At 34.8% G+C, this 26,459-nt stretch overlaps 1 protein-coding gene across 7 annotated transcripts in view; it reads left to right on the forward strand.

The window, feature by feature from the left end:
- The window catches only part of RB1CC1 (RB1 inducible coiled-coil 1), an 80,093-nt gene extending 56,993 nt beyond the window's left edge, over window positions 1-23,100 (forward strand). For 6 of the 7 annotated variants that reach the window (XM_080338839.1, XM_080338837.1, XM_080338842.1 and 3 more), the window contains 10 exons: window positions 4,164-6,079; window positions 10,481-10,640; window positions 12,652-12,760; window positions 12,881-13,121; window positions 14,962-15,013; window positions 16,354-16,401; window positions 20,166-20,224; window positions 20,952-21,088; window positions 22,564-22,634; window positions 22,998-23,100. In XM_080338839.1, coding sequence (XP_080194965.1) covers window positions 4,164-6,079; window positions 10,481-10,640; window positions 12,652-12,760; window positions 12,881-13,121; window positions 14,962-15,013; window positions 16,354-16,401; window positions 20,166-20,224; window positions 20,952-21,088; window positions 22,564-22,634; window positions 22,998-23,075 — 2,871 coding nt within the window. In that variant the 3' untranslated portion in view covers window positions 23,076-23,100. The remainder of the gene's footprint in view (window positions 1-4,163; window positions 6,080-10,480; window positions 10,641-12,651; window positions 12,761-12,880; window positions 13,122-14,961; window positions 15,014-16,353; window positions 16,402-20,165; window positions 20,225-20,951; window positions 21,089-22,563; window positions 22,635-22,997) is intronic. The other variant, XM_080338841.1, reaches the window with a different exon arrangement.
- Window positions 23,101-26,459: the final 3,359 nt, after the last annotated feature.

Raw genomic sequence — 26,459 nt, forward strand, 5'->3', positions numbered from 1 at the left:
GCCAGGGGACGGTGAAGTCACCCTACCCAGGGGTGGGGGAGGATGTGACTGTCAGCACCTTGACACCACCTGAGGTCATGGTATGTGCAGCTGCCACAGTTGCTCTTGTCTTCTCCCAAAGAGACACGTTCAACCCCAACCTCCCTTTCCACACAAGTCGCAGCAGGAGCCTGGTGAAGTTGGACTGGGGTAGTTTCCCTAGCTTGTTGGTATGCCGCAGTTTAGCTCTGTCTGGACCAGGAGTTCATCCTACTGCACCAGTCACAGCATTTGTTTTTAGTAGCATTTGTTTTTAAGCTGTAACTCTTAGTATTTTAGCTTTCAAGTTCATAGAACATTAATGATGACATGCTTCTCTGATATGTTTTCTTTTTTTTTTTAGTATTGCATCAAAGTAGTTAAAGACCATTGTTTATTTTTGCTTAACTTGTCACTACTTTGAAATCTGTTTTCATGTTTAAAGTTTTCTGCTTATTCTGTGTAATTTAGTGGTCTCACACCAAAGATATTGCTGTGTCCTTGCATTTCTATAATACTAAGTTTAAGTAGATCAGTGATTTGGTTAAAAACGTCCAGGAGAAAGTTAAGCTGCCCATAGGAGTCAGGTAAGATGATTAAGGTGTCTTTTCCACAGTTAGTAGGTAATTAACATATGCAATCCTTTGGTATTAAATTTCTCCTGTAAGAGAAGCTTGCTTTTCAAATGGGATTATTAATTTACCATTTGTTCTAGCTGAGTTTGAAATTCAAACATTATTTATAATCCTTTCAAGAATTGCCCCATTCTCTGCCTATATTTATCATAGTAACAAAACTAGAACATGTAATCCAGCAACACCTGAGAACTTAAAAATTAACTCTGCATCTGTCTCTGCTTTCTATTTTTTTCTTGTTTGCTCTACACTCCTTTTCCTTTGTGGTCACAGGAACTACGGTGTAGGGCATATGCACACATTGCTGCCTTTAGATTGTAAATAGACTAGATGGCACACACCAGCTTCTCAGGGAAACAGGCAACAGTAAACAAATTATTCCATATAGTTTCAGCTGCTCAAAATGTGAAGTTTAACTCTTCGTTAGCCAGTAATCTGGTGCTCTAACTACAGACCCAACTCACAGCAGCCACTGCAGAGGCATGGAATTTGTTACAGCCCCAGGTCATAAGGAAACCAAGCTCAGTAGAGTATTGCTCCACATAGTGACAGGTGGTGTGGTTTTGATTGTTTTGTTTGGGTTTTTTTCTTCTATACTTTATATCCTTAGTTTTTAGCTTCTAGAATGATTCTACTGGTGTGTCAAAAGTAGATACTATGCTTTGCATGTGGCTTCCTGTAGGGCCTTCTGATGTGTGAAGTCCTTGAAATGTTTGTTGTTGGGGTTTTTTTTGTTGTTTTGGTTTTGGTTCTTTGGTTTTTTATTTTGTTTTGGTTTTTTTGCCTGTGCTTACTGACATCTGTGATGCTGACTTTATTATTGCTAAAGTTCTGTTGTCAATGCTAACTGTTGTCACTTAAAGCATATGGTTTGAGTCCAGGCATGTATCAGCATATACAGTATCCTTCAACATTTATTTTTCTATATTTTATTAGACAAATAGCAAGCTGAAATTAAACCCAGGCGAAATGCTTAAACCTGAACCAAGAGTACCTTTAAACAAAGATTATTTCCCTTTAAGATTTTTTGTCTCATGTCCTGTGTCCATTTTTGATAAGGACAATATTTTGTATATAATGAACATACATTTTTTTACTGTAGGTTTTCATCATTGGATTTCAAAATCATTACTTGACTTTCATATAGATGCAAAGGCTGATGGGCATGTGGTGTAAATGAAGCTCTGCTAAATAAAACGTCAGAGCTAGAGAAAGATTCTCCCTATATCTCAGGTCAGAGTTCAGTTAGTCACACTGCCTCTCCGTTAGGAGAGCATTTACATGGTACATAGAAGAACAGGATCCTTTTTTGGGTTGCAGCCATTTGTAAAAGATTAAAAAAAATCGACTATTTATACATCAGTAGGCCAATATCTGTCACTTCTGTCTAGTTTTTTTGGAGTTCTCTCGCTTACCATTTATTGCACAGCTCCACTAACTGGTGCCAGTCAAGTTGCTGAGTTCAGTGGAAGTCCTTCAGTAGAAACTAATGTACTGAAGAACACCAGGCACACAATTTAAATGCACAGAGACAGTGTGGATGGTTTGGAAAAGAGGCACAAGCAGGATCACTGGAGACAGTGTTGGCTTTTTGGAGAAGAGTGCCATTCTGAAAGATCTCCAGCACTTTGAGACTGATCATCTTACAGGAATCTTTTACTATAAATATTCCCATGAGTCTTTAGGCACAGTTTTTTTTCAAGATGATCACATTCCTCAGATGAATAAGATCAGACAAGTCCTTCAAGGATGAAGGATGGAAAAGCATGGTAATGTTTGAGCTACGATGTCACAGACAATGCATCTGAGATCTTTCAGAACACTGATCGATGCAAAAAACTCAGCATCTCTTCTAGTTTGTGATCCTGATGATCCTGTTCATGCCTTTTCATCCTACATGTCACAGATACTCTTAAGGATTTTAAATGTGTGTGTTTCACTGTCATACTTGAGAGTTATTCAGGAATGCATCCTTGGTGGATACTGAGGCTGTACATTGCTTTTTGGCTTCTGCTGTGGTGTGTTCTGCACTTGTTGAAGCTGAAGGTTTATATTTTTGTTTTAAGAATCTTCAGATGAAATTATTGTTCACATTAGGGCATTTATATTCTGTGTTGTATTTAATAGTTAAGATACTGCAGGTTGACCATTTGTTCCTAGTGACAGATGTGAAGATAGTAAAAGAAGAGGACTTCAATACACCTTCACTTACTCTGTCAAAGCTTGCAAACAGTAAATTTATTATGTTAAATGTATTAAATAAATAGCAAAGGTAAGAAAATCTGTAACTGAAGTGTAATTTTGTAGATACATCATAATGTAAATTAAACTAAGGTTTAGTCACATAAAAAAAGCTTGAAAGTTGCAGGTCAGTTTCCACAGTCTCTGAGTCCTTACTGAGGTTGATTATTTTTTTAGAGCACTTCATATGGTGCTTTACTGAATTTCTGATGCATAGAAATAAGCGCATGTAGCTTGGCCTGAATTCACTTCAGGTATATATTCCATGACAGTAGTAATAGTGTAGTAATTCGTATACTAGTGAACAAGAACTGATGATAATGAGATTTAATTATGTTATCACAATTAATTGGAAAATGGATTTGAAGGTAAGTTTTTAGCCTTTAAGAATCAAAAGCACTGGAATTGGTCAGGAATACTTGGGAGCAGTTCTGTGAAGGCGGAGAAGCTTTATTTAATCTTTATATTGGTTTTCAAGCTGCTGTTCATGCTGTTACTCATGAACGATTATGGATGATTATTCTAACCATTAGCTTTTCAGCTAAATATTGAAGGATCTGGTGCTACAGAATTAGATTTGGTGGTAACCAGGGTCTAGAGGCAAAATGGAAGAAAATGAGAGCAGCATAGACACAAAAAGAAATCCATTCAGACTGCGATGTCATGCATTTTGAAAAGTAAGAATGTTACTTTTAATTAGAATATGGCCTTCATTATACTGTACTACTTCTACACTCTCCCAAGTAGAACAATTCTCGTGCATGTTTTTGGTCTGTTACTAGACAATGGTTTTGTTGTCATAAAGTTTTTTGTAAACCTTCTTAGTTGGGTATGTTGATAGTGACTGGAGTACACTCATTTTTAATAGCAGAATTTGCAGCAATAAAATAAAAATATTTTTGTAACAAAATTATTAGGAAAACTGAAATCACTAAGCTGTTAGGAAACACAGCCTGTTTCTGACTGGTTACTCCAGTTTTTTGTATCATACAAACTTGAATTTAAGCTCTTTCAAATACAATTATGTGATCTATGTAGGACTTTTGAATAAACAAACATTTGGTGCTTTTCTGAAACATACTTGAAAATATCTCTGAATTTCTGCAATTTTTTATGCAAATTTTAGTCATATGTATTTTGGACTGTTATGGATAATAAGGTTGGGTTTTTAAGTTCTTACTTTGCCTGGTAATTTTTAATTAATTTAAAATGTTAGCACTTTTGCCTATCACTTTTTTAAGTGTTTGTTTCATATTTTATAACCTGTAGGCCTCCAATAGTCAAGCATCACCACAATCTGCTACCACACCAAGGATGGAAAGTACAACAGTAACCACAATTGCTACCTCTTCAAGAACTCCTCCATCACTCAGTCTTCAGGGTCCCCTGTGTCCTCCTGTATGTCCCCCAGCTCCGTTAGAAGAATTGTCTCCAGACAGCATTGATGCTCATACATTTGATTTTGAAACTATTGCCCATCCAAACTTGGAGCAAGCTCTTAAGCAAGGATCGTTAGACTTGGACTCACTAGCAGAAAGTCCAGAATCTGACTTTATGTCAGCGGTAAATGAATTCGTAATAGAAGAAAATCCAGCATCTCCTAATGTAATAAGTGATCCACAAAGTCCAGAAATGATGGTGGAATCTCTTTATTCTTCAGTTATCAATGCAATAGACAGTAGACGTATGCAAGATACAAATACTTGTGTAAAGAACGTCTCAGTAGAAAATGCATCTCTCAGTGTTTGCATGGAGAAATGTAGGGTTATTGCCCAAGACTCAAAGGTACATTTAAGAGGTATAAAGGAAGATCTTTGCCACTTTAGAACACTTGTACAAAGAGAACAGTGTGACTTTTCTAATTCTTTAAAATGCACTTCGTTAGAAATAGTAAATACTATTGAGAAGGTAAAACTTACACTTGAAAAAACACTAAAAGATAAACATCAAAAAGAATTACAGTCTTTGAAAAGTGAATATGAAACTAAAATTAATAAATTATTGGAGGATGGTGAAGAAAATCAAAAGAAGATTAAAAAGTTAAAAAGTGACTTATTAGGCCTTGAGGAAGTTCTTCAGAATAAGAATGATGAATTTGCCATGGTGAAAAATGAGAAAGAAGCTGTAGTTTGCCTTCAGAATGAAAAAGACCAGAAGTTACTTGAATTGGAATGCCAAATGGAGACACAAAATTCTGAAATTAAGGAACTGAGACAGTCACGTGAGATAGTACTTGAAGACTTGAAAAAACTTCATGTTGAAAACAATGAAAAACTACAACTTCTGAGAGCAGAACTTGAGAGTTTAGAGCAAAGCCATTTGAAAGAACTGGAAAACAACCTCCAAGCCAGGCATTTACAAGAATTTGAGAAGGTGCTGGCTGAGCACAAGGACTGTTTAGATAAATTAAAAAAAGAGAACCAGCATAGACTTGAACAAATGCAGGAATCTCATACAGTAGTTGTGCAAGAAAAACAACAACAAGTAGAAGAGTTACAACTCAAGGTTTCAGATCTGTCTGATTTGAGGTGCAAATTAGAAGTTGAACTTGCCCTGAAAGAGGCAGAAACTGATGAAATGAAGCTTCTTTTGGAAGAAAACAGAAACCAGCTACAAGAGACCTTAAAATCTCAGATTGATAAAGAAACCGAAAGCTTGAAAAAAGAGATAGATAAATTAAACAATAAAATTCAAAATAACAGTGATGAATATCAAATGGGCTTATCAGAGCTACGACTTCTGATGAACATTGAGAAGGATCAGTGCATCTCTGAGCTAGTAGACAGATATGAAGAAGAAACAAATTTGCTTAGAACTGAACTAAATAAAGTAACACTTCTTCATCAAAAAACTTCTGAGACAGAAAAAAGACTTTCAGAGCAAATAACAGAACTACAAAGTAAATTAGAATTGGAAGCGAATGCCCTAGAAAAGGAAAAAGCAGAAAAATTGTCTCTCTGTGAGCAGCAAGAAAAATATGAAGCTATTATCCATAAGCTTAAGGAAGAAAAAGAACTGTTAGTATCTAACCAAGAACAAGACAGGCAGTTGCTCATTCAGAAGCTCAATTGTGAGAAAGAGGATGCAGTACAAACTGCTTATAAAGAGTTTGAATTACAGAGGGAAGCTACTGAAAAAGGGCTTTTGGAAAAAATACAACAACTTGAGATCCAAGTAAATCGGAGGTACTGTAAGAATTAAGTTGCTGTGTTTTCTTAGTATTTTAAAGTAATTAATATGGTATAATCATGATGGATTATGCAGTAAGTAGAATTTCTGTGTATTTGTAATAGCATTTATCTGGCTTGGTTTCTATGTTCGAGTTTCAAGTTACTTCCATCTTAATGGTAGTGATATTCCTGTGTCTGTAGTTAACCTGAAAGATTGTAAAATATCTTATACAATGTTATTTTCAGATAGCAGTGAAGTTATTTTTTCAGCCTTGTAACATAACATTGAAGGAGTGCTTCCATAGTAGCATATTGCTTGACATTCCAGTTTTGATGCTTTTAGTTTCTCCTTTCCCATCCCTTGCTCTGGTAATAGCACTGTGTGAGCATGCAGTGGCTAGCTTTTAGGCCGATAACTTTCTTTTATTGGCTAGCTGTACGCTCTTATCGGTGCTAATGGTGGTATGAAAAAGTGTGTGGGAATATGTATGACCAACTGGCCACTTGGACTTACATTGACTTAGCTGCCACAGTTATGTATTTTGAGATCTTCAGTTTGAGCTGTATAATGAAACACATGTGGGCAACATCATTATAAAGAACACCCTATCATCGTTGTTTTTCATTGTTAATTTCTGCAGTGCTTTTCCACTTTAAAAAGAAAAATCTATTTTCCCTTGCCATAAATGCCTAGAATTAGTCTTTCTGACTTCTCATATCTTACCTACTTATTCGTTCGTAATGCCTGTCAGCAGACTAGATTATGATGTTGTGGAATGGAAATACTAGCATTTTTCTATGTGGCTACTGCTTAGAAACAATATTCTCTTTTGAAATGCTAGAATTTGTCATTTATGTTCTAGTAGTGTTGAAGAAACTCAGCAGATAGATCTCGTTTGTACAATATCTAAATTGAGCATTTTTTTTCTAGGTATTATACCAAGTATATGAATTGGGAAAAAAGACCAATAAAATGGACAGAATGGGTTTAAAAACTAGAAGAGTACTGCAGAACATGAATACCTTTAACTTTCCAGTATCAAAGTAGTGTTATAAATGTTTAAAAAAGGAAGGAGAGAGGTTATGCAGAGTCTAACATGTGCACAATTCACTTACACAGTGCAAGGGAAATCCGAATATCTGCTTCATTTGAATTATTGACTTCAGTCCCATTACCTCCGAATTTTGTTATTTGAACATATCCATCATTAAATGATGTTGTATCAGTGTCTGTGTTTTGTATGTCAGCGAATGGAAGAAATACATCAAGATAATATTACATTTTTTGATTTAAGATTGAGATATAATGAAATTAAGATCTGCCCTTCTTAACTGAACAAAAGATTCTCTTAATGAAATATGGTGAAATTAGGAGAAAAAAGAAAAACTCTATTATTTTCATTTTATATGTATTAATGTACTGTGAAAGTGTTAAAAACTTGACTCAACAGGAAAAAGATGTAGCTATGTCATGCAACTTTTTAGAAATCCAACATCTACACTTAAATTTGAACAACTGAGCACAGCTGTGTATATTCTTATACAAACTGGATAAAACAGATTGTAATGTATTTCAAAGAAATATTATCTACTTCAGTCTATAGAAGCATTAGTAGTTTGTTCTGAGTTCTGCAGAGTAATTTAATATTCAGTGTGACGTTAAAATGTATATTGTCTCTTAAGGCTTTAATCTGCTGTTAGCCTTTTTCGCTAGGAATGAAGATGTGCTGTGGTGTATGTCCAGGGCAAATACCTTATGTGAATCTGTCTTAATACTTCAAAGTCATTGTCTAGCTGTTTGTTTTTTGAGTTTGTAAAAACTCAAACTGTGTCAGTAATTCAAATTGACTTGTTATCCTCACTCAATTGATAGAAATGATAGAAAACAACTTTTATTTGGTATGTGCCTATATACTTGTCAGGTAAATGTCCTTTTCTGCAAGACCAATGCTATGCTAGCCGTCTGGAAGACACAGCTGGGAAGATGAGTTCTTAAATTTGACTTGAGTGTTGCACTGGTATCAGGAATTTTGTTGGAACTTATATGAAAACTAACAAAAATATTTAGAAGTGAGAAAGAAATGTTTGTGACCCGTGCATTACCAAAATATGAAAAATAATATGTTTTGGTCACAATGTACCTGAAATTCAAGCCATCACAATTAGGAAAGGTAACAGAACGGCAAGGCCTGTGTAACTCTCCTACTTAATCATTCCATTGTATGTAATATGTACTAGCCAAGATTAACTGAAAAATACAATTTCTGTAATTACTTTTGTTGTTAAGCAGTTTGATAGTTAGTTAAAAGATTTCTAACATTTTAAATAATGTTGAAAATAGCATAGGAATCCTGACTGCTTTGAAAACTGAATTGCAGGTTTGCTATCTTCCAGCCTTGGTGTTTTCCAGCCACTTCTATCAGACCACTATCAGTAGTGAAGCTTCTCTGTAGAGCACATGCTCTGTCTTGCAGAAATATATTGAAATTTAATCCAGCACAAAAATGGTTTCTCAGTGGCACAAAAAAATATTTGCTTGAGTGTCTCATGACTTGCTTTGTTCTCTGCTTATTTTACATCTGGTTTCTGGAATGTCAAAAGTTGTTTTGCTATCCTGAGAACTTCCATTGGCTTTCAAAGCTCATTGATTTACAAATTCTTATGGGCTTTTTGAGTGCTTAGCTACTGCATGGTAGTTTGTACCTTCAGTATATGCCCATGTGGTAGAACAGTGGTAGTGTTGTGTCCTGTTTCGGATGGGACAGAGTTAATTTTCTCCCTGCTAGCTGGTATAGTGCTTGTTTTGGATTTAGTATGAGAAGAATGTTGATAATACGAGGATTTTTGGTTGTTGCCAAGCAATGTTTATACCAAGTCAAGGACTTTTCAGCAGGAGGTTGGAGATGCAAAAGGGGCTTGGAAGGGGGCACAGCCAGGACAGCTGATCCAAACTGGCCTGAGGGATATTCCATACCATATGATGTCATGGTCTATATATAAACTAGGGAAAAATCTCACCAGGGGATCACTGCTCAGGGATGGGCACCAAACAGCAGGTAGTGAAAAATCGTGCTGTGCATCAGTTATGCTTTGGGGTTTTTTTTTGTATTCTATTGTTACTTTTGTTGTTATTTTCTCTTTGTTTGCTGTCCTATTGAACTGTCTTTATTTCAACCCACGAGTTTTGCTCCCCCCCCACCCCAATTCTCCTCTGCATTTCACCAGGCAGGGGGAGGAGTGAGTGAGTGGCTGCGTGGTGCTTAGTTGCAAGCTGGGGTTAAACCAGAACAATGCTAAATACATCCTTTGTCATCTTTGAGCAGTACAGTGTTTACTTGCCAGTAAGGAACCCAGATCTCTGAAGAAATATGCTTTTGGTATCTTGAAAACACTAAAAATATAGATATTGTCACTATTGCCATAGTTGCCGAGACATTTGCAGATTAAGTGTGTAAACCTGATAGTCTGATAGAGTGATGAGGTTTATAAACTGGCACTGCGCTAGCACCCTTTGTGGAATAACAGTATCCTTTACTTGGCTGTCATTTGCAAACAGCCAGTAGTCCAGGCAGCCTGTCCGAGAGGCAGGTGATACCTGCTTTGGTTTAGTGCAGCTAACAGCTTTGGGTTTAGATAACCTGGAATAATAAGGGTGAATTTTTGTTACTTGTAAAGTAAGGTGCAGGCATAGCTCTTCTTCATGTTTCTCAGACAAACTTATCCTGTGCTTTAACTTGATAGGGGGAATTGATGCTGGAAACAGAGGTAGATATGTGCTGGATCATATGGTGAAGCAAAGACTCTGTAGAAGTAGCTGGAACTGGTCATTTCATGGATGCCCAAATTCCCATTCAGTATGTAGTGATCAGAATTTTAGGTTCCCTACCTCCTCTGCAATTCAGTTTTCTTTCATATTCTCCATGCTGAATCTTTCTGGTGTCTCTGAGGTTCTGTGGCTCTTGTTCTTAACAGAGAAGCTTTGCATTATGGAGCAAGAAGAGTTCTTGGAGCATTTTTAGCACTCTGAGTTGTGCTTTTGGATGTTACTATATTAGGACACAATGTTTTGCTTTCAGTGCAGCCTACCTAATGTCAGGAGATCTTACCTCCATGCTGCTCTTATGAGATAAAACCATTGGCACGTGTATGGAGATGAAGAGTTAGGTTTGAGAGATTTTTTTTTTTTATATTAAGTACAATTCTGTTGTAGAGGAATAATAGAAATTAAAATAATATAGTTTTTAAAAAATATTTCTCTGCAAAGTTGTTGATGCTTTTCTTTCTATTGTGATCATTGCTATTTCTCCAAATTCTGCAGTATTTCTGAAAAGAAAGTCTCATGACTTTTTGCTTATTTCGTGTATTTTGAGGCTCTGTGTATGCTGCAAATTTAAAGCCTAAACATTTTCTTTTAAGTCCTCCCACTGAATCATCTGCTGAATCAAGCTTGGTTGCTGAACTTCAAGAGAAACTTCAGGAAGAAAAAATGAAGTTCTTGGAGCAACTTGAAGAACAAGAGAAAAGAAAGAATGAAGAAATGCAGAACATCAGAACATCGCTCACTGCAGAACAGCAGGTAAAGCTGATTATTTTCTATTAAAATTACTTTTGTTCCCATGATGACAATTACATGTTCCTTTGCTGTTTTGAAGTTAAGGATTTTTTTTTTTCTGCATAACATTTATACTTTAAATTTGCACTGTTACGTGGAACAAGAATATGATGTATTAATGAAATCTGATAGTTAAGAAAAAAAAAATTAAAAAATCTCACCTTTAGTATGTGTGAATGGACAATCCACATTGATTTTTTTTTTTATTTTTTTATCTTTTGCTTATGTTGTTAAGCTAATGCTGTAAATTTTTATCAGTTAATCTATTGAACTCCAAAAAGGTAACAGTTAAGTATCATTTAAGTTAACCACACAAAATTTGTGAACAGCACAAGATTAGTTGTTTGGAATGCTAATTGGTTTGGAATGCTACTTAATGGCTTTTTGAACTTTATTAGCCTGGGCAGGTGCTGTTTGAGGTTCAAAGCAAGTGATGTATTTTACTGAATGAATTTAGCAACACTAGGTATTCCACACCTTGATACAAAATCATGTTGCACTGGATTAATAATTATATATGTATCCACACATTTTTTCCTTTCAAAACATCTTTAGCCTCTCAGATTTTTGTAAGTGAGTTTTCAGTTCTTAAATTAAATCTGTCTTAGTAGCAGCTATTATCTACAGCTTTGCATTTAAACACTAAGAAAGGATTTTCTGATTTAAGCACCTCTACTTACTTTAGCTGTAGAAGGATCAAATAAGGACAAAGAGACAGTGTAATGAATGAATACTATGAACCACTTGAGGGAGACAGCAGAAAGTTGCAGACAGTTATAAAGAAAGGAATCTTTTTAAATTTTTGGACTGCAGACATTAATATGAAGTGAGCCTTACGTAATATATCTAATTGGAATATTTTATACATAACATTGGCAACGTAAGATTTCTTTTTCCATCAAAATCTACTTTACAGGTCATTTTCCTCACTATCTAATAATGTTCTTCATTCATACAGCAGAGTGTGGAAGGGAAAGTTCTGAGCTGCTAACTGCAAATCCCAGTGAAAGATGGAACCCTCTGTTTAAAAAAATAAGTTCAATGGTTATTAAACGTCACCCTTGATGTCAATATTTTTTTTTTTTCAGTAAACTTGGAGGTGTTACTTATGCTTGTGGTACATGATAGTTTTGTTAATGCAGTGATTTACCCAAAGCTGCTGTGCGGAGCTATGTGGAATGTGTAGCCCACTAAATAGCTTGCACTTTAAGACTGAGAGTTGATAGGTGGCAGATCATGACTAATCTTAAAATTCACAAAAAAAAAAAAAAGGAAGGAGAAATTATAATTTAAAATATCCTTTTAATAGATGGTGGTTGGTAGTTTTTGTCTGTCTCTTTGGTACAACTGTAAGAGTGGAAGGGCTGAGGGCATAAAGGTTAGTAGAAGGATTCAAGAAGATGGGTCAAACTGATACAGAAGAATTATGTTAGCTTCTTATTCCTGTGTGACTTCAGCATTAATTGTTCACTGAGGTATTAATGCATAACTTGAAATCTTTTTTTAATGCAATTCTAGTGTATTAGTAATGATATTTTATGTTACATGTAACATACAGTGCATATTAAGTAACTATTTTAATCCAAAAAGTAACTGGTTTTAGTATAAAACACGCAACTGTGGTGCATTAACTGGAGTATAAAGCATTGTGTTTTAAAAAATAAAACAACTTACTAATTATTTTTTATTTAATGATGATTTCTTTATAATTGTGCTACGTGTTTATATTGGGTTTGAGAGAATAGGAGGAGTAAAAATGTAAAAAACCAAATTGTTACAGAGAAACCTCAAAATTAAATGTCCAGGTGAGTTATCTCGTCACTGAAGTAATATGTAAACAAGTTTGTTTACTTGTTTAATTATAACTTAAGTAACTCAAACATGTATCTTCTGTACTTTTTGTTCTTGTGGTATATATTATATTACATTTATACAGTACATTTCTTATCTCAGTAATACTTTTTTCTGTTTTCAGACCAACTTTAACACTGTTTTGGCAAGAGAAAAAATGAAAAAGGAAAACATAATTAATGATCTTAGTGACAAGTTAAAAATGCTAACACAACAACAAGAAAAGGATAAGGGTAAGCAAAGCTCTGAAAAAGTATTCAATTCTTCTATTAGGACAATTCCATTTGCTGCAGATTGGTTATAATCCTTAGTGCTGCTGTAATTAAAAGAATTTTTATTTACTTGTGTCATAGATTTGATTGAAACACTTTCTGAAGATCGAGCTCGCTTGCTTGAAGAGAAGAAAAAGCTTGAAGAAGAAGTTAATAAACTGAGAAGTAGTAATTTTTCTCCATCAACCTACTCAGCGGCAGCTTCAGAAGCTTGTGGAGCCTGCGCAGCTGATCTTCCCACTGACACTGACAGACTGGTGTCTGACATTGCAGCTGAAGGGAGAATGGACTCCACAATGGAAACCAGTATGATGGCTGTGCAGTAAGTATGGGGCATTGTGATAGAAATACAGAAGTATGCAACTTAAAGGTGAAACTGGGCCTTCCCAATTATAAGATGAAAAAAGAAGACCCAAGTATATGGAATGTTAGTCAAATGGGAGAAGAGCAACTTTAACAGTGGCCTAGAATGAGCTGGGTGGCTGCATGTTATTGGCCTATCTTCTGAAGAGTGACTGGGTGTCATTTAAAAACAAACAAACAAACATCTTTGATTGTTCATGTACATGTCCGCTGTAAGATAGAATAATGACATTCCTCGCTAAAGAGGAAGGGGCGATAGGATGCCTGGTAGACGTTTGGCTGAATCCTCAGGATTCAAAATGAGTAATGGGACTGAGGCTGATTAAGTGGCCTCGATAGGTCGCTGGTTTGTATTATTGGAGAGAAAGACAGGTATTTGGCATCCCTTTGTTTATATAATCTCTGAATCATCAGTACTGCCAGCTGTGAGGTACTGCTGACTTACTAGAAGGCGTGATGGGATTGGGGACGAACTGCAATGATTTAAACTCTTACTTGAGGAAAATAACCAGGACAAGCAACTTACATACTTCAAAATAAACTTCTCACTTAAGATTAGTTTGTTTGTGTTTACATCTGGTTGATAATCTGGATTTACAACAGATTCAAATAATAGGTTAATATCACAGGCATTTAGTTGTTTATCACCCTTTTTTATGGAGGTTTGATTAGGCAAGGGCTAGTTTGCAGGTAGTTTTCTGAAGCTGTGCTTGAAATACTCAGGTGATTATAGAGATCAGAGGAAACTGAGAGTCTTTTTGCAGTTATCAACTTTATTATATTCTCTATTTTGGGTGCCCTACAATAGCAGTGCACTTTGTTATTGGCATATAATGCCTTACGAGAAGTTAAGAGTCTACATGTGAAGCCAGTAAACTGTGATCTGGTCTTAGTACATGACTCCAAAGTCTTCTGAACTTAAACAATTCTGACTGGTACGAAGTTGTCCTGTTGGTTGTTGTCAGGAATCCAGCCTATTGCAGAAGTATTTTCTTTTATTTACTTTGCTGTTATCATGCTTAGAGCATTATGAGAATCCGTTCAGAACCGATTACTGGCAGAGAAAGAGCTAAACAGCCTTTTAACTGAAATGAAGTAATGATTAGCATGGCTTAACTATAATCTGTTAGTTCTACTTGGCATTTTGCTTGGATTTATGGCATGTTCTGTTAGACTAAATGAATGGACTATAATGTCCAAAAACTTGTCCATTTTCTTTTCCCAGCCAAATCAGCCTGAACTACAAAAGATACTTTCTTCCCTATTAATCTGCCTTTCAAAATATAATTTAATTGTATGTACTCAGTTTATCTCACAGATAAATGGTCACAATTAGCAAATTTACGTTAGTGTCTCTCTACCAGAGAGTGCCAGGGCCTTTAAACTACAAAGGATAGGAAAATATGATGTAGCAGAGCTGAACCACAATGTCAAGGGTTAACTGCCAAAGCATTTGGAGCTGTATCTTTCATCCTGATGCTTTGAAAATCATGCAAAATATGCAGGAATGGCCCCATGTAACCTCATAAACTAATCAGTGACTGAGAATTCGCTGGCTTGTTGCAGCAAAGAAGCTACTTGAGTGTAAAGGAAAAAAAAAAAAAAAGGAAAAAATCCCCAAAAACCTGCCAGAAATGTTGATGCTGATTCTAAAGGTATCTTTCTGTGCTATTCCCTCTGTGCTAGTAAATACACAGCACTCATCATTGAGTGAAGATTAGGGGGTGGAAAATACATTTTTTGACTATGGAAAAAAGAAATTAGTTTTTACCCTATCCATTTTCTTCTTTTTCTTTTAGTGAAAATGTCCATATGTCTGAAGAAAAACAGAGGATAATGCTGTTAGAAAGAGTGAGTAGATTGTTTGTGATGTTAAGAATTACAACTAAGTGCTTATATATATATATTTGTGAAGTTGTGCTGTGGTCAGTTATATATACTGATGCAATACATTATCTGCAAGGCATATAATTATCATTTCAGGATATGTTTTTTCATTGTACTCATTTCAGATCAGTATAATTTATTAAAGTAATTAAAAAATAAGTATTAATACATTATACTTGACCTAGCTTAAAGTTTGCTTATTCTGTTTATGTGGGCTTCAGTATGAATGAGTCAGGTGTAATGTTTCTTAGGAGTGACAGGTCATTGATCTGGGGGATTTCTATAGCAAAAAAAGTTTTGATTATTTTTTTGGAATTAAGGTGTCCAAAGCAGCTGAACAGGAGTTAAAATTGATTTACCCGGTTCTCTTGGAAATAGGTAATTTCTCCTCTTAAGCTGCTGCTACTTAAATAATTTTAATTCTGCCTGGGGTGCATTATCATCTTGACAGTATTGCCTCTATAAAAAATGAAATAGCACTTGTTATGAATATGCTTGAACTTCCAGTTTTCTGAAGTAACTGTCATCTGCCTACAGGCTACAATTGCAAGTTTATCCCTCACCCTCCCCTGATTCTCGCCGATATATACTTCAAATTTTCACTTCTGTTACAATCAAGCATAGCTTTCATTGTACACTGACTAATTGAACCTTTTTGATAAAATAAAAGTTGTTTTTATTGATAAAAGGCCAGGTTAACCCTTAACAGTTAGACTGGAATATTTCAGATTCTAGTGATTTTTAACTATGTGGTTGTGTCTAACTTCATTACAGTTGCATTTTTCTTGTCTTTTCGAAGTTAACTTAAAAAAAAAAAACAGTGTGTCTTTACCTTTCAACTTTCTAAGATCTCTTAGACAAATATCTGTGATCAGTTAGAGACCAGGAATGTTTTCTGTTAATGGATTGTGGCACTATATGATGCAAGTGTCTGGATGTTTTTGACTAGCAGCGCTTACATGCTTTATTCTGTCATCTGCTTACAAAGGATTTGTCACAAGTGGAAGGTATAAAATACTAACATATTACATCTCTTTTGCTGTACTGTCAGTGAAATGTTTTTCTAACTTAAGGACAAGGATGAGTATGGAGATAAGCACAGCTTAGCAGTTGTTTTTTTAGCACTGTGGTAATTGCCACACTTTTTACATGTCTTTGGAAAGATGTTTTGATATTGTTTTAAAACTGAAGGCTGTAGTAAATGGGTATATTCTATAAGTAGTTTGGCTGTGGCCATATCAAAACTTTTTCAAAATGTTTATACAGTGTGAAGTATTAACTAATCAAGTAAGTTTTTCTTTCAGACTTTGCAGTTGAAAGAAGAGGAAAATAAGAGATTAAATCAACGATTGGTAAGTATTTGTATAATGCATGTTTTAAGTCTCATGAAAAATAAGAAAAGCTTACAAATGTTATGTTTATTAAAATCTAAAAAATGTGATTTTTATTAACTTATTAAGCGTTAAGAAAAGTGACAAGTAACCTGATAACTTCAGGGGTAAGTCAACTTAGCAGTCTTCTAATGGAAGAGATTCACAGAAAGAGACTTCTTCCCAAAGAACAGAGACCATCCAGGCTTGGGGTGCAGGCACTTAATTCCAGTGGCACCGTGGCTCCGTTTTTCAACAACGGTAGTTTGAAGGTGGTTTACAAGAATGTAAATATTCCTGTACATTATATGTAACTAGGGGTGTTAGCAATAACCTAGAGATAGTTTTTGGAAAGCTGCACCTATCATATTTGAAAGCTGTGAGACTTTGTCGAGGGTTTAGATTGCAGGGTGACAATAAAACCTTGGCAGATGTATTGTTAACCTCCTCTCCCCTCCACTTCCCCCTTTTGCCCCTCCTTCTCTCCCCTTCCCACTCAGGACAGGCGATCGGGAGGGAAAGAAGGACAGAGAGAAGAGAGTTGAAAAAATTAACAATGTTTTACTAATGCTACTAATAAGAATAGAGAAAATAATACAAAATATACAAAACCAATCTTGAAAGTCTCAGCAACTGCAGAGCCGGCACTCGAAGTCCTGGATTGGACTCTACAGCCAACCGGAGCTGGATTCAGTCTCTCATTAGGCCTCAGTTCACAGGGACGGCTAGCAAGGTCCTCTCCTAATGTTGGCCATAAGCAGAAGGAAGAAGGAAAGGGAAAAAGGGAAAAGGAAAGGGACAAGATCCTCGTGATCTCCCACTTTTCTATGAAGTATTCACGTGAATGGAATGTTATACACAGTTGGTCAGTTTCTTGGTCACCGGTTTCTCGTTGCCCCTCTCGTGAGATGTCCATCCATGCTTATCAATAAGTTTGCATTCCTTTGCTAGGTTTACCAAAACATGTGTCTGGTTCTCCAGGAAAATGCAGCTAATATGAAGGCTTTAGCTGACAGGCAAATTCACTAAAAGAGAAACTTGTTTTTAACACAACCAGGACAGACTTTTGGCAAAACAAACAACCATTGTCTTAAACCCTCAAATAACAGTCAACTCTTATGGAAGGAAAAATAATATAATGACAGAGTTCCCTTGATTCCTGCACTGTGGATCCTTATTTACTTATTTATTTATTATTCCACAGTTTATCCTTGCTAGCAGGTCAACCTTTAGTCTTAAAAAAAAATTGCTGTGTATGCAAAACAGACACATCCTTTGGTAGTTTGTTGGTTGGACTGGCCATAGTTTTCACTTTCTTCACGTGACAGGTGATGTCTAGGAGTTTGGTAGGAACACATATCTGTGTACTTACAAGTTATATTTCATAATAAAAGTATTTGAAAAGCTTCTCCCATTTTTCTATCTGGGATAGGATTGAGATTTACTGTATAGTTTATTTAGGTATGAAATTACAATTTTTTTTCAAACACTTTCCCTTCCACATTAAAACTTGTACAAAATAACCCTGCTAGTGCAGGGCCTAAGAAAAGACTGTACAACATCTAAAAGCATATTTTATAAAAGGAATTTTTTATTCAGAGTGTAAATGGAGTGCACAAAAGGTATTTCAGTGTAGTTTTTACAAAAAAAACCTCAAAACACACTGGACAGTCTTCTAAACCTCTCTAGACTTCGTGAATTAAACTCTTGATCTCTTGTCATCTCAGAGTAAAATGAAAGTGAACATTTTTATGGTTATGATTAATACCAAACCATGTAGGAGAACTTAGTAACTCATTGGTGTCTAAAGCAGTTCAAAGTTGGTTTCTAAATGGGCATAGGGACATAATATCATTTCAATCTCTTCCTTATAAAATGGTCATTTCATAGATAGATAAAATAAACTATTTGTATTTATTATCTCTTCATCCTCCTTTCTCCCCTCCTGCTTCCAAATATGCTTCTAAAACAGAAGTATACATCAACACTTAAATACCAATATTCATTTATATCCAGGTACTTCAGATAAGGAACCCAGAAGGGGTTCTGCACAATAAAAGAAAAAATTCTTAGGTCACTGACTTCTGCAACGAAACTTGTGGGTTGCCTCCGCAAGCAATAAAAGATAAAAAGGGCTTCCTTTTACTATGAGGAATGCTATAGGATTTTTGTTGTTTTAGATAAGTTATTGAGAAATGTAACCTTTTCTTCTATTTAAAGTCTATTAGAACTCTAGTAATAAAATATAGTGTACTGAGTTTTCATGTAAATATTCATAATATTCTAATTTTTCCATTTTCCTTAGAAGCTATAAATTAACTACACAGAAATCAGGCTAGATGGCATTTTAATTTAACATTTATTTCAGTTTTAAAAAACAGAAAAACTTTGGTCTTCACATCTAAAGGGAACTCTCAGGCACTTGCATATAATTTCCCTATATCGTTCAGGAATTTGACAATTTTCTTGTTAGCTGCAACTTTTTCAAGCAAGAAAAGTACAGTTGAGAATAAGTAAAAGAAATCTAGTCTCTAATTACAAAAAATAATAATAAATAAATCTAAAATTGGGCTCCATAAAGAAAACTGCTGAAAATGTCATCAGAAGTTGAGAGGTTTTTTTTGTTGTACTGTATTCAATTTGAACTCATTCTTTGATGAAGGAAACCAGCTGTGAATAGTCTTCAAGCTCATGTTAAGATGGGCTGGTGCTGTTTCCAGGGAAGTGGGTGAGAAGGCTGAAAATAGGAAATATGCTGTAGGTAACAAGAACAGCTGAAGAATCATGCGCTGAACTTCAGATATGAGTAATCTAGATTTGAGTGGCATGTATAAATAGTCCAGGAAGTAGGAACCTATGGAAAAACTGCAAGACCTTTATTCAGAGTTTATACAGGGCAATTATGCATTCTCTAAGGAAGTCACCAAAGAGTAACAAAATGTATATATTTGCATTAGCTTTTCTGTTTGCCTGTATGCATGCTATGTATCCCTTTGTACATATAAAGTAGCATTACCCATTTTCATTTCTTACTCTCACAGTTACTGTAGAAAGTGTATGTACACTTCTGTTCATTTTTTGATCTACTTTATTCTGTTGGTTCATGTGCCAGCATTAGTTAATTTAAACAAATTCAAAGGCAGATATAGTGCATATAGGAGATAAGAATTATGTCCACATTCTTATGTAATTGAGCCTTTGTTTGGTCTTAGTAAATCTGACTCCAGTTTTATTCTACGGAGTGCTGCTCCATCTACTACAAAAAACTTCAGATTATGTGACTGTCCTTAGTAAAACTGAGAGACCAAATCAAGTTCAACATCCAGAGTTTAATGGCAATAAACATGTTTTACCCACAGCCTTTTTCAGAAAGCCAGTGGCTTCTTTGTTGGAGTGTGCAGCTGTGTTTTAGGTCTTCTGCCTGCTTAGAACAAATCTTCACTGCCACTGATCTGGAAATCACTTCTCAGTTTTAAATAATAAAAAGTCAGTTGTGTAAGAAATTTCACAGTCAAAGGTGTCTACTAACAAAAAAACAACAAAACAAAACCACAACCAACTAACCAAAGCTGCTACACAACAGGATGACAAAAAGGTATAATGTTTTCTGGAATTAATATAAGATCTGCAAGAATTTACACTGTTTGAAATCAGTAATGAGTAATTTATCTTAACCATATTGCTACCTGCAATGTACATTTCATCATAACTTGCCAGTACTGTATAGCTTTCCTCTTTTTTTATAGATGTCCCAGAGCATGTCATCAGTGTCCTCAAGACATTCTGAAAAAATAGCAATTAGAGAGTAAGTACATGTTAATTTTCATATAAACAGATGGATATGCCTTCAGTAATAAGTATGTAGTTAAGGAATGTCGCAATTCTTCTGTTCTTCCTCTGTGCTGAAAAGATACATAGGTCATCTCCATAGTTTAGCTGTCAGTTATTGACAGCCCAGTTGGGCATAAAGCAAATATTACAAACCCTTTTTTTAAAAGCAGTGCCTCTCTGGCTTCTGTATGTCAATGGCTTTTTTAATTCTGTGCCTTTCTTTACACAATTCATAAGGATAGTACCTTGTGGGACTTAAATATTTTGCTGTATTTTTCCATGTTCAATTTGACTTCAGCTTAAAACATTAAGAGTAGTTGTAAACATTGCTACAGTGATCATTGCCATAGATATTGGTGAATAAAAATAATATGAAATTGAAACCTTAATATTTTGTTAGGTATTTCTGTTCATATTTTGAAGCAAAACCGTCCTTTCGAAAACAATAGTTTCAGCTGATGTATGTAGAAAAACGTTTCAAAACCACACTTTTTAAAAATAGAAGTTTTTTGTTGACTTCAGAAAATGTAAAACGTATGTGAGTTGGCATAAGAAGTACAAACATCTGTGCTGCTGTTCAGTTAAATCTCAGCCCTTGCAGTACTCGGAAAAAAAAATGTTGTATAATTCATGTAGTTTTAAGCTTCTTTGCTTTTTTTTTTTTAGTTAAATTCCTTGTGTTTGTTTTTTTTTTCCTCCAGTTTTCAGGTTGGAGATTTGGTTCTCATAATCTTGGATGAAAGGCATGACAACTATGTATTGTTTACTGTTAGTCCAACCTTATATTTCTTACACTCAGAATCTCTTGCTGCACTGGATCTCAAACCAGGTGAGTGTGGTAAGTGTCAGATTACTTCCAATTATTTTCTCCTTCTACAAATAGCACTCCTAACTTTCTAACATTTAGTAAGCAGTTTTATAAATACATATGTGATAAATATGAGAAGTATGTAATATAGCTAGCTGTCAGCTTTGTAGCTTTTGCTATTTCTTTTGACACTAACTATTTTTCAAGCCACAATATTTTACATCAGAAATGTATATGGATGTTAATAGCTTGGAAAAATAAGGGAAAATAACTGGGTCTTCAAAGTAAGCTGTAAAAAAAAAAGGAAAAAAGAGAGATGCCAATTTTGTACACACCCTGTGTATGTTAACCTGTCTATGGGGAAAACATGTACATATCTAGTTAATAATTCTGTATCAATCCACCTGCAGTATTAAGTGTCAGGGATTTAGGCTATCATAGGTTGTCTTTGCCTACATTAAGAGCACGTTTAATGCTTTGACAACACTGAAATTGGTTGAGGAATTCGTGGTTTCTCTACTGTATTTTATCTTCAGGGTATGGAAGCTTTCAATCTGCAACTGCAAGGAAAAATAACCCTGCATCTTTCTCACCATTTTTGTTAGATCAATGAAGTCTTTCAGACAAGCAAATTCAAAAACACTGAAGTTTATTTGTAATTTAGATATTAGTTGTAGAGCGTTCAGGCCAGATATGAATACTTGGCACTGATTTGTAGGGAGTGTGCAGTAAAGCAGAATCTGCTCCATTATCAATAGCCAGATTAATCTTGAATGATTGAAATTTTAAGCTCTGGTTCTCAAGTGACTCATATTCTAGTCACTAGATACAACTTGTCTTAAATAGTCATGTTTAGAAAAGGATTGATTTTAGTATTATGCAGCTCATATGTGAGCTGTTCCATCTTTTTTGATATTCATGCTGTGATTAGTGATAGTAAAGTGCAAAGAAAATAAAATGGATATAACTTCTTGGAATACAAGACAAATAGATGTCTTCTTACTGTTACAGAAATGGACACAAACTGAAAGTGTACTTATGCCCACTATTGCTCTTTTCACCTGTCAGTTTATTATTGAGGTTTTTCACTTTTCTCCTTTCCGAGCAGTATTGGCTGCTCTCAAAGACTGAACCAAAACTAGCAGACTTGCAGGGCTTTGTAATTATCATTTACAAGTAACTAATTTCCATCACTAATACAGAAATATAACTGAATGTTTCAGTAAGGTCAATAATGGCCCTTCTATCCTTTGAAATACTTCAAAATTCAAAAATTGCAGTTTTGGTTTGCTTTTGTCTTCTCAAATGTTAACTTTGAAAACAAAATTTAAACTGAAAAATCAAAGTTTTTGCTTAAAAATGCCAGTGACCTATCTCAACATTGGAACTTACTTAATTTGTATTAATTTATTTAAAAAAGTTCTTTTGAAGAATTTCTGCTTTCAGTGAGATCCTTTTAGCAAATAATCTTTAACCATAATGAATGTAATATGTTGTCTCTTTAGCTTCAGGTGCATCTAGGAGACCTTGGGTGCTAGGAAAAGTAATGGAAAAGGAATATTGCCAGGCAAAAAAGGTAAGGAAATTGGAATGGAAAATCAGCTGATAAAATCAACTGAGAAGAAAATCACACCTAACGTTTGTAACAGTTTTCAAAAGTAGTCTCTACATAGTAAGAGAAATGAAAATTGTCTTAGATTCTTCAATTCCTGCTCTGTTTCTTTAGTCAGTGAACAGCAAGAGAAGGGGAACTAGAAAAAAGAATTAAGTGGAGCAGTGCCTTGGGTAGTTGTGTCCATACTGCCGTGAACCTTGCCAAACTCCAAAGGGTCTCATAAATACTGAGGGGTGTAGATTAGTATCTGCTTTAAAACATAAAAATCACAGGAATAATCCCACATTTCTAATGTAATTTGATGATTTTTTTTTTCTTTTGTAGGCACAAAACAGATTTAAAGTTCCCTTGGGTACAAAATTCTACAGAGTGAAAGCAGTACCTTGGAACAAGAAAGTATAACAATAAAATTTTAGTTTGTTCTGTCTCCATTCTTTTTTGACTTGTCCTTCAGTGCTCGTTCATCGCTCCAAATACCAGACCATCTTTTTATACTGAGGTCATGTGACAAGATACGTCATTGATGTACTGCTTTTACTTTTTAACAGGTCACATTTTAGAAACAAGAAGTTCATCAAAAACTCTGGCCCTAATTGTACCAATTTTTTACCCAGATAACTTTAGGAGTGTGGACCAAATGAGTTCATTTTCGCAAAGGGCAACCACATGAAACATGGTTTGTTGGCCATGTTAATTGCCTGTTGAATATACATTAGCTTGTATTTAGATGTTAAATGTTAGTTACCATTATTACCAGCATACGTCCTTTTGTGAAATCATTATCAAAGTACTTGCACTCTTTAACAGATTCTTTATATGTGTAAAATTCATCAACTATTTAAAGAGGAGTGTTCATTGCATGCAGATAATCATATAATTTTTCTTCAACATGAGTTTGCCTCAGTAGATGAATAAAAATAACTACTGCAACTTGTTTCATTACATGAAAATGCTCTTTAACGTTCAAGAAAAAACTTGTAATTTGATGGACTGATTGTGAAAATCAGTCACAGTTAGATCTGCAATCTTCAAAAGCACTTTCGATGGATTGATCACACAGATTCTGAAGGGAAGACACCTGTGCCGTTTGTTGAGCGTGAAGCACTTGTTCTTCCCAGCAAAACAGAAATCTTGTATTAATCTATTTAGAAAAATCATATTGATGAAATTGTATTTCATGGTTGAGTTTCAGGAAAAAACTCATTGTACATTAACCATACAAGAGTCATTTAAGTAACAAATTATTGTAATTGTAAAAGACATGTAGAATTTTAAAACAATAAAGATTTGAAACTGTATGTGTTCGAAGTATTTGTGTGCCTTTAAATACTATCTATAATATTTATTTTATGTTAGTCTGTTGCAGCTTCTCTCTGATTTCTCTGCAGTTTCATTACATAGAAATACCTAAGTTTTCTACAAGAGACATTAATATTCAACAGCATTCAGAAATTACAAGAATTACCTTGTAACGATAAAGAAGAATTTTAGTAGACAGATACTAATTTTGTCAGCAAGTTAAACTGATAAGTGACATTTTTCAAAATAGTTATACTATCTGCATCTTAAAAATGTAGTCTAATTTATTTTATTTTTTTAATAACAGTATGAAAAGATGTACTATAAATGTGTAGCCAACGGAAAGTGAAACTCAGGATTCAACTAGGAGCTGATGTCTAGGACTTAATCCGTAGAGTTATTCAACTGTGATTTATCTTCAGAAGGTGTGGAGTGGAGGAGTAAAAGAGATAAAGAAAAGATCACATGAAAATGTCAATGCTTCTGCCCATATGTTGCAAATAATATTCCTCCAGACTAACCAGTCCACTTGAATACTTAGAAACTTCTGTATATGCTTTATTTAAAATTTTGTTACATAACAATTTTAAGTTCAGATTTTTATGAAATGCATGGGCTTGTAATTGTATCACACCTTTGATGAAATAAATCTTAAAACAATTGATCTCTGGAAAACAGAATGTCATTTTGTCAAGTTGCATTTTTGCCTGATTGTTAGATTTGCTAGTTGATGTACTGACTTATTTTAAAATTACTTAGAAAAAAAATGTGCTCTCTTTGTTAAGTACTGCCAAGTGTCAAATATGTAAATAGCATAGATCTATAGAACAACTTTAAAGCAAAAAAAAATTGTGATGCAATATTTTTTTCTATCATTGACTTTTTGATATTCAGCTAGATGGGAATTCAGTTCTGTCTGTGATTTGGATGCTGTCTTGTCCATTAGTCAACTGAGTCACAAGTGCTTTAAGAATGTGCACGTGCAGCAGGATTCGTTCCTTCTAATATGCGGCGTGTTTAGAAACCGTAATACCTTTTACCCCAATGACAAAGTTTTGCCAGCCTCAGATAATCTTCCTACTGCTTTGAATATTATTTGTCCTTTGGGGACTAATTGTCTCTCAGAAGCCACTAGGCCTAGCTAAGAGTCACTGAGTCCTTCCATTTCTAGGAGGACAGTTACTCCTTGAGTAGCAGCAATGGATCTGCATAGCAACGTGCAACACAGCACTACAGCATAAGATCCCACTCTTCTATTTTTTAGTATCCTACTTCAAAGATAAGTAAAAGGTTGCCCGAAATTTCCTCCACAGAGAAAAGGATGTGGTTGTCAAGTTCTTCCAAGTTGGATAAAACTGCAGATTTGATGATGGCCCTAGAGGACTGTGCAGCTACAAGCTGCCCTTGTTTTGGGGCATCCAAAAATTAGTGTTTTTCTGATACTCTAATCTTGTTAACCACTAAGACCTGAGTGTCTTGCTAGTATGTGTGGATAAAGTACCATGCAGTTTGTTGCAGACTCTGGGATGGTCGTCTGGAGCGTAGAAGTAAGTACAGAACTCAAGTTCTGAGAAATAAAAAACAAAACAAAACCAAAGTCATGCATTCTTTCATCGTTGTAAAAAAACTGAGCTTTCTAGACTTAGTTCATTGTTGCCCAGATTAAAAAAAAAAAAAAATATATATATATATATATATATAAAGTTTATATGTGGACAGTAGCAGGGAAGATTTATGATACCATGAAAGTTGGCTTGATTTCTAGCTGAAGATAGACAAAGGCATGACTGACGTTTATATAACTCAGAAACACATGAGCAATATATGAAAGTGAACTTGAGAAGCACCTAAATAAGTTGATTAAAATAAAGTACTGTAATGCAAACTATAAGGAAAGAAAAAGTCTTTCCCTGCTGATATCTGCCACTTAAAAGAATGCCAGGATGTATCTGTTATTGTTACATGACATCATATTTTAAAAATATAAATAACATCAATGGCTTTAGTTTTTAGGAATATTTGTCATGTGTTTCATCTTATAATCTTTATGTATATTCAAAATGGAAATTCTGTCAAACAAACTCGTAACATATTCAGTAATGATTCTGAACAGTCATTGAAAAAAATGTAGTTTACATATTTTTTGCATGTCACAGCCTTACTAATTCTTGAAACTATGCTTGTTATGCACCACCTATGTGTTTCATCTTGCTTCATAATAAAACTTTGTATATAGCTTTATAATTTGGATGAGGAGCGTATTCAGTGGGAGGAAGCTGGAGGATAAATTTGATGATCTGAGTTTTCTCTAATTCTTTTGTGCAGCTCTGTGTTAGAAACTTGCTAATTACTAAAAAAGCCTCTTGTGCTACTGCTAATGTGTTTATTCTGAAAAGTCTGGCTTTAGACAAAGGCAATTATATTTTTAAAGCGCAAAAAGGAGCATGAATGGTAGAGAAAGCTGACTGAAAGCAAATGTCATCTTGA

This window comes from Nesoenas mayeri (assembly GCF_963082525.1).
Source record: "Nesoenas mayeri genome assembly, chromosome: 2".
Lineage (NCBI taxonomy): Eukaryota > Metazoa > Chordata > Aves > Columbiformes > Columbidae > Nesoenas > Nesoenas mayeri.